Source organism: Vespa crabro, chromosome 25 (genome assembly GCF_910589235.1).
Source record: "Vespa crabro chromosome 25, iyVesCrab1.2, whole genome shotgun sequence".
NCBI lineage: Eukaryota > Metazoa > Arthropoda > Insecta > Hymenoptera > Vespidae > Vespa > Vespa crabro.
This window is the reverse complement of record NC_060979.1, coordinates 1,650,876-1,660,447: the sequence shown is the minus strand read 5'-3', so window position 1 is coordinate 1,660,447 and position 9,572 is coordinate 1,650,876. Positions and strand designations below refer to the sequence as shown.

General features: G+C 26.2%; 1 protein-coding gene across 1 annotated transcript; it reads left to right on the top strand.

Moving 5' to 3' along the window:
• Window positions 1–5,387: 5,387 nt before the first annotated feature.
• Window positions 5,388–8,929, top strand: LOC124432473 (odorant receptor 13a-like). Its single transcript, XM_046981455.1, has 7 exons — window positions 5,388–5,511; window positions 5,665–5,778; window positions 6,542–6,827; window positions 7,675–7,774; window positions 7,844–7,954; window positions 8,077–8,232; window positions 8,787–8,929. Exons 1-7 carry the CDS (start codon window positions 5,388–5,390, stop codon window positions 8,847–8,849), a joined length of 954 nt encoding a protein of 317 aa, XP_046837411.1. The 3' UTR covers window positions 8,850–8,929.
• The last annotated feature ends 643 nt before the right edge of the window (window positions 8,930–9,572 follow it).

Genomic DNA, 9,572 nt, shown 5'->3' with positions numbered 1-9,572 from the left:
CAAGTACTACTTCAGGTTATTGACCAACTGCAACTTATCATGTATACACTCAAATCGACGATTTATCATGTACTTGTATGTTATCATGTAATTGTAATCGAAAAAAAATGAAAACTGTAATTTCAATACAGAATCGAACTGGTAATATAAGAAATTTATTCAATTCAATAATAAGAGTCATTTGATTATTTAAAATTTCCCAAGCAGTCATTTTGACTGCTTTTGGGCAATATGGGTATAACACACACACACACACACACACACACACACACACACACACACACACACACACACACACACACACACACACACACACACACACACATATATATATATATATATATATATATATACCGGAAATGAAGGAGGGGGGAGGTAACTACAATTATTAATAAACGCATTTATATGTTGTACAAAAAGTCACAAAATTCTAAGAAATTGTGTCATTATATACATAATTGTTTTTCTAATTGAAATTAAAAAGGCATCTCGTTAATTGTTCCTTTTTTTTTCTCTTTCCTTATATTTCACTTTCGTCATTATCTCGTGTCAATTTTTTTTCTTTTTTTTTTTTTCATATGGTATCATCAGCGGTCCATGAGTTTTTGTTTCTCTTTAGAAATTTATATTTTTATTTGTTCGTCCATGAATGTCTTCATTAATTAATTTTTCGTCCTTTATGAAATTCTATATGAAATATTTTTCTTAATATTTTCTTCTATGTATCATTTGTATTTTTTGTTTTATTTACTTTTGCAAAGAAATATTGCACTTCGTTGATTCGTTTTTTTTCTTTTATTGGTTTCAATGTCAATTTTGAATATTTTCGATGGTTTAAAATTTTGAATAATTTTGATGCTCAAAAGGATTAAAATCTATTATCTTTTTATCAATTTTACAGATACTGAATAAATCAATGGCATACTTATCATTTTTACGGACGGCTCTATAAGTGAAACTGTTTAATAATTAATCGTGAATAATAACTGTTGAAATATATCTGCTATTTCTGTACAAATGTTAAATAGATAGTTTGTAACGAATGCATACAATCACGTTATTTAGATTAATAAACATAAGGTTGTGTCGGTATTTATCAAAATAATCATTCTGTTTATAACTAAAAAAAAAAGAAAAAACAAATACGTAACACACTTTTCATCGTGACACAAATAACTTTATTGAAAATTGTATTTAAAGTTTTAATTCCATCATCTTCTGGAATTTTTCAGTCAAAACTTTATTATTCCAATTTTCAAAAATTTCTCATCCTTCTGTGAGAAGAATTGTTTAGATAATTTATGCAATTTTTCGAGTACTCGAAAGTTTTTCCATATAGAAAATATTATTAACATCGGAATAACGAAATTTTTTATCATTCCGATATTACAATTTTGTATTAATAATTCGATAAGTAATCGCAAAATTCTATTCTAATTCGGTTCTAATCATATTCCATTTGTGAAATTTACAGAACTATAATCGATACTATTAAAACGTCTTCGTTGTGCTTAATTAATAAAAAAAATTTCCTATAATAAAATTTGTAAAATATATACTTACATACTTTGTGCTTCGAATCGAAATGTAATTTACATCGATAGTGAAGTTTAGTCGACAGTAGAGTCGATAATCGACTGTATTCACAGAGATATACTTTGTACCAGGTTGACAATGTAATTCGTATGATAAGGTCATCCAAAATTCGACGAATCTGTCGAATTAATTGCTTTACGATTTGAATAATCGTTTCCCACGAAATATTTGCTTTATTTACGTTCAGAAATTTTTTTTGACGTGAATTAGCATCGGACGATTGCAACGGCCATTGCAATCGATTGACGAATCCAATTTCACTTTTCAGACGGTACAGATTCGGCTCCCGATTTTCCAGTTCATTGTTCTTCTGTAAAATGCAATCTTCATTTTTCTCGAAAAAAAGAACTACCAATGATTAACGGATGCCGACTATGGCATTTCTTTTCTTTCCTTATTTTTTTAATTTTTCAACATTTTTGTCGCCACTCGTAGGGCTCGTAAACAAGTACAAGATTATGCCAATTTTCGCTTAGGTGCGACGATCCGGTTAATCATCGATTTGTTTTTTATATCTTCGTAACGTTCTAATCATTTTCTAACGAATGCTCTTGACTCACCCGTATATCCTAGCGACGATTGCTTTTTCGTGCCTCGTTCGGTGTTTAGAATGAAACGTAGGTTCAAAATGCGATGCATACGCTGCACTCAATGATGATAATCGAAATTACGATTACAGTCAATGTTGTTTATTATCGGTAGTTCGAGAAAAAAGCTGAAATATTCTTCGAAATGTATTAAGAGGAATGATGGAGTTTACTAATTCACGTTTGAATCAGAAGCATAGCTGATATTGGCCGTGTATTTGTTAAGTCTAACACGCTATTATCAGGCATATTGTATGTCGTAACATCCTACATTATTTTCTTTATTCTTCCTTTATTTTTCTTTAATTTATAATACATATATAGTAATAATTTGCAAATTAATAATATTTTTGAGATGGCTGAGAATAATATATGTATCTGTGTACGTTGCATATAATTATACCTATGTACGTGCTTCTTTTAAGGTAAGAAATAATAAACTTGAACGTTCAGTTTATTGTCATCGATAATTATTAATCAATTATGCATTTCCATCGTAATCGATCTCTCGGGTAACGTAACATTTTAAAGTTGCATTCTTTGGCATAATAAAACAAAATTCACTTTGGTAAATAATAATTTCAGTAAGTCCTTTACGATTGTAAATAATCATTTTTGTCACATGAAAATGTCCTACGTACAAATTGAATTTATTAATAATTTTTGTTATTTTCAGAAGCAACCACAACGATCTTCAACAATTCCATTCTAATAGCGTTCGATGCAGTAGCATATTTTTTTGTACACCTCATAACGATCGATTAGAAGATAACTGACAAGAAGGAGACTTGTGGGAGGGTAGAATTCAACTACTTAAAAACTTGGATAACCTTCAATTTCTTTTTTTTGCTATTCCGTAATAATACAGAGCCACGCTGTTTCCCTTTTTGCTGGAAAAATATTCACGAGGGCGTTACGTAGAAACTTTCGACGGATATAGAGTCCCAAAAAAAAAAGTAGACAAGGTATATTGTACTTAGAGAAAGGGGTAGATAAAAATGATTAATGCAAAACACCGCCTGTCAAATGTTGATCGATTATTGTTGAGTCGACTTTGTCCGTTAACGACTCACCCCTTCTCATTTCTTTTTTTTTTTTTTTTGATCTGTACCTTCTATACTGTTCGAAATGGACGCAAAAACTGACTCGTATCCACTTTTTCTTTTCTTTTCTTTTTTTTTTTTCGTTAATCGCATGAACTATTCAACCAACCAATTTCAACCCCTTTTCGTACGTAGTTTACGTCGGGAGTAGTTCGTGCTTGGACGAACAGTCGGCCGGTGACCTTCGAGCGAACAAAATGGAAGGAACCAAAGAAGTACGGTGTTAACGCCGCTATATTTTCATTTTTTCTTTTTTATTTTTCATAATTAGTTGTCAATTTGTTTGATAAGTTCGATGTTTTGTGACAATAATCGTCCAGATTGGATTTGTTTGGACTCTCTTGAAAAAGTCATTGTGACGGTTTCAAAAAATCGCTATCTTTTCTTTTCTTTTTTCTTCGCATTTTTCTAACTAAAGAGATTTCGAAAAGATATCGTTAATTTTTTTTTTAAAGCGCAATCTGAACGTTCCTTTGGTTTTTTTTTCTTTTAAGAATTTTTCTTCTCTTAATCATCGTCGTGATTTTGAATAAGCGTAATTTTTTTTTTGAAATTTTTTTGACAAATTGATTGCCATAGTGTTATTTCATGGGACTGTTAATTAATTTCTTGGTAACTTCATGGTGTAAGAATTTCTTATTAATTCGAGAATTAATTAATCTATATTTCAAGTGACATCGAATAAAATTATTTTCTAATTATACAAATGAATAGAAAAACTGCATTAGTGATTTGTGAAACTATTAAGAAAGTTTATTAATAATTATCATTTCTATTACTAATTTATCAAAACGAATATGTCACGAATTAATATTTATTTTTAGTTTTTTTTTTTTTATGATATAAGTAATAATTAATATTTCGATTATTAGTGATTAATTTGGTCTTTAATGATTCGAAAGTTAACCAACAAATTCAAGAAAAATTAAATTTTATGACTGGTGTGATTTATTATTGCAATATTTGTGTTTCCTTGTTACTATTTTTGTAGATTTAGATCTTATGCCATTAATTTTATATTTTTAGCCAACTTTCGGATTTATAGGAGCAATCACATGTCATTGAAAATTTACAATGATAAGAGTATAATTCTATTTAATTATTAAATGTGAAATAATTAATTATTATATTAAAATTACTGTGGCAGTCAATATATTAATGTTTAATTATTAATAAATTTATCTTTAAATAATTATATACATACGAACATAGATATGTATATAATATATATATCTATATAGTATTTATATACTCGTATGTATATATATGTATATGAATAGCACTTAATGTGTTTCTTCTAAAATGTTTTATTTATATCTTCCAAAAAATATTTTTCTATGTAACTTTACTGTCGCGTAAAAAAACATTTAACTTAATGAGACTAACATTTTTAATTTAACTAACATTTTTAATTGTGTTTACCGTGACAATGGCTTTTTTTAATGGATATTAGGGGTGAAATTTTAACCCGTAAAGAATTTAATCAATAATTCAATGAAATGCAGTGATATTTAATAATTTTATATATATATATTCTCATAATTTATTTCTTATAATTTTAAATCCATAAAAAATTTAAACTTCGTATAGGCTTTTTTTTCCATTGTGTATTAATTACGATAATATTATTTAAAAAATATTTTTAATTTCTTAAAAGCGATAACATTGATTATATGGATTATACATTTCTTCTTATTTTTATTTTTAATTAATCATACTATACTCGCAACTTATTAATCGTTTATGTTTATTAAATTTTTAGATTTTAATTTTATAATTTTTTTAACGTTAATATTTCTATGACATATTTCTTTTTAACTTTTTTGTTTTTTAATTAATAAGATATAACGACTTACGAAAATTCATCGGTGATAGATTTATCTTTAATTATTCTTTATTATACATGATGGCCAATAGATGGATCAAAAGTTCTTGGATGATTTAAAAATCACAATTATTGAGTTGGCCAATAAGTAACATTGTAATATTTAATACAGGGTGGAGCAAAAAAATCTCTACTTGACTTTGAAAATTAATAAATCTACTTTAATTAGACTTTTTAGATTAATTCTTCCTTTCTTAATGTAAAACTACAAAGCCTATGAATTTCTGGACGGTCCGAAAGAAAACTATTAGCTTCGATAAATCTCGAAAAGGAATAATTGATTTTCGAAATCATGGAGATATTTTTGGGTCCATATTTGTATTAAAAATTGTGACATTGGGTAACAATCTATTGGCCAATCGAATAATATTCTTTCGAGACAAACTTTAGGCTCGTTATTTTACAAGCTAGGGACATTTTCGATCATCCAATTTCGTACTATACTATTTAATCGAAACATTATTGTTTTGCATTATATTTTTCAAGGTTACAGGTTTCACCAATACCATGAAAGCGATAACATTGTGCAAACGCTTGCTCGGTTTTTCAGGTGTTTGGCCATTGGAAATTCGGGACTCTTTGTTCCTACCATTACTATTTTACGGATGTATTTACATTTTTTTAGGAGTTCTCGATTTGATCGATTACATCAATGATTTTCATTACGTATTGACAAATATTATGGAGAATTTGATGATTTTAATGACACTGATGAAATTTGGGATATGCCGATTGAAGCATGGATCATTATCAAGATTTTTGACAGAAACGGAAAATGATTATAACGTTGATAATTATAAAACTAAAGAGGAGAGATTAATTTTTATGAAATATAACAAATTTGCCTATATATTTATCATCACTGCGTTCCCATCGTTAACCTTCGTAATTCTTTCGTATTATTGTAAAACTGTCATACCGGGTATAATTAATGGTATTACAAATATTTTTAACATTTTTATTATATTCATTTATAGAAGACATTGATAATATTACGTTTTAACGAAATAATAGACAAAATTGTAATAGATATATATATATATTTTTTTTTCTGACAAGAGTTATCTGCTTTCAAAGAGAGAAACAGAGCGATATTATCGTATTTATTGTATTTTATTTAACGAAAAGCTTCAAAAATTGTTTCAAGTACAATTCTCTTTTTTCTATTAAGAACTTATATTTTTTTTCTAACGGCACTGTAATTTATGTAATGAAAGAATTAACTTTTGTCTGAAACATTTTCTTAGTTATCTCGTGATTTATTGAAATATTTGATTAATATTTGTCGTTTAAACAATTTTTTTTTTCAAAAATGTCATTTAAAAATTGACGAATGACTTTATTAAATTACGTATTTTGTTTCGATGCAGTTATTACAAATTCTACGTCGGAATATAAATTACCTTATAAAATAAAGCCGTTATTAAAGCCGTACGATGCAAAAACTTATGCATTTGGTTGCATACATGAATTTTTACGTATATTAATGATCATTTCCGCTAATAGTGGTACTGATTGTTTATTGGCTTCTACCGGTTTTCATCTTACCGGTCAATTGGCCATACTGAACTGTAGAGCGAAGGAAATTTTAAAGGAAACCGATGTTTCTCAGCAAGGAATTCATAAGATAATTCTTCGACATCATCGTTTGATAAGGTGACGTCACTTTTTTAATTAAATCATCTAATTCTTAAAGGAACGTCTAATGAATGAAATCTTTCTTTTTTTTTTCTTTTTAATCGATTCAAATACGTTGATCGTTATGATTCGCTAGTAGTCGTGGGTTTTTTTTGGGTGTATATTTAAGATATGAACTTTTTAAAAATTTTTCCTCCTTTCCTTACAATTTTATTACGATTACGTTACGACAAAATTTTATAGTTTTTTTTCTCTAGCGGAATTGTTTATAATAATATAGGTATTTATTAATGATATTGTAAGCGGTTTAAATTGCAAGAAAAATTTCAATGATCATGGTTTTTGTCGTATACTTATGCGAAAGTTAAAAGTCCAAAAACTCTTTCATCGACGTCACATTTGTTCTAACATTCAAAATGAAACAAATATATTTTACGTCTTAATTAATATAAATTTAATATAATTTCATTGTGTGTATAAAAATATATCTTTTTTTTTTTTATATCAATTTAGTTTTTTATCACGAAAAATAAAATTCAAGACGGTCGTTTTAATTCGTTAAAGTCACTTTTTAGTCAGATTATTTTAGATTTAATATCGAATGAAGTTTTGTTCGAATACGTTTCTACGATTACAACGAATTATTAAGATTTGATTTTTCGGTAGAAAAATTTCGAAATGATTGTTTTAACCCTTGAAGAAATTTTTCCTTGGCAAAAATAATAATAAAATAAGTTTCATACATTTTTAATATCAATTAATATCACTTGAAGAAAGAAGAAATTTTTTGTTTCTTTTAGTATGAGAAAGATGTCATTATGAAAAAAAAAAAAAAAATAATTTATCTTCTTCGTATTTGTTTCAGATTAGCGGATATATTAGAGGATAGTTTTAGCGTCGTCATTTGTCAACAATTATTAGGTACAACTATACAAATTTGTATATCGAGTTATCAAATACTCTCCGTACGTAGACATCACTTTATACAAATGTTGCATTCTACATCGTCTAATAAATAATTTCTAATTTTGTAGAGTTTAGCTGTATTAGAAGGAATCGGTATAATAATTTTCGGTCTACACATTTTTGTTTTGTTGAGTACGTTGTTCACTTATTGTTACATCGGTGATTGTCTCATCGAAGAAGTAATTAATTGAATTTTTTATTGAATTGCAATTCAATCTGTATTTAGATACAATCAAATTTATTAATTCTATTTTATTTCGTTTTTTTTTTTTTTATTATTATTTTCTTTCTTTTAATCCAGAGCACGAACTTATGTCTGGCGCTTTATCATTGCGACTGGTACGAGTTATCGACGATCGATATGAAATCGATTTACATTTGCATGATTCGCTCTAGGAAACCATTGCAATTGACTTGCGCAAAATTTTGCGTCATTTCCTTGCGTACTTTTACCATCGTAAGTCAGTTAATATTTTTTTTTCTTTCTTTTTTTTTTTTTTTTAATATGTCATACATATTAGGTAAGATTTTGTTTTTCTTTATTTTTAAGTTATTTTATTTCAATTGTCATCTTGTTATTTGTTCTTATATTCTTTCCTTATATTTTAATTTCGTCATTCTCTTCTGCCAATGTTTTGTTTTGTTTTCTTTTTTTTTTTTTCTAATCCATGATTCGCTTTTCACAAGTTTCTATTTTTTTTTCTTTTTTTTGTTTTTTTTTTTTTTTTATAGTTCTTATTTTTATTCGTTTGTTATTGATCGCATTTTTATTCATTAACTTTTCAACATTTATCGAGATGAAATGTTCTTATTAATACTTTTTTTTTACATATCATTTATATTTTTTGTTCGTTTTATTTTTACAAAGAAGTGTCATATGTCTTTGAACGTTTCTTTTTCACCTTCTTTTTTTATTAGTTTTCTGAATTTTTATTTAGCATTTTTCTTTTTCTTCGATAATTTATACATTTCGGGGTATAAATGATATGTTAAATTTTGTGAATTTTCCAGGTAATGAAGACATCAATGGCGTATCTATCAGTATTACGAACGTTTATGGAGACAAAATTATGAAATAATTAGTCTTGAATAATAATAATTAGAATATTATTATTGAAATTTTGATAAAACTTTTGAATATATTGCATGTAATAAATGAGAATAAAAATATGTTATTTAGATGAGAATAGATAGGATAAATATTATGGATGATATATTTGTTATTTATATGAATATATTTGACTCAAACTAACTTTTAATCTAATCTCTTATTTTTTTTTTTTACTTTATTAGAAATTTTTATGCATTAGCATAAAATTTTTTTTTCATTTAAATATTTTTTTTTTTTTACATAATTATCGATGTCACAAAAATTATAATTTGTATAATATAATTATAATTCTAATTATATTTGAATATATACTCGTATTAAATATATATTATATTTAAATATAATTTCAATTTTACTTATATAAATTTAATTTAAAAATTATTATAAATTAAAATTTTTTAAATCAGGATTTATATATATATTAATTTTATATTTTAATATTAGTTTAAATATAGTTTAAAATATAAAAATATCTATATACATACCTATGTTATCCAATATATATTATATACACATTATTAATTTTAGATGGCTGAGAATAAATATTAACGTATGTATATGAGTATGTGTACTATTGACGTTGCATATGATTGTATCTGTGTATGTGCTTCTTTTAACGTAAGAAATAATAAACTTGAACGTTCAGTTTATTGTCATCGATAATTATTAATCAATTATGCATTTTC

What these genes read in the sequence shown, in the direction of transcription:
- LOC124432473 (XM_046981455.1), top strand. Translation starts at nt 5,388, where the DNA reads ATGAATTTCTGGACGGTCCGAAAGAAAACTATTAGCTTCGATAAATCT. An exon ending in ATTAAAAATTGTGACATTGG is followed by an intron (nt 5,512 to 5,664) that starts GTAACAATCTAT and finishes TCAAGGTTACAG; the next exon opens with GTTTCACCAATACCATGAAA. An exon ending in CCTTGCGTACTTTTACCATC is followed by an intron (nt 8,233 to 8,786) that starts GTAAGTCAGTTA and finishes TGAATTTTCCAG; the next exon opens with GTAATGAAGACATCAATGGC.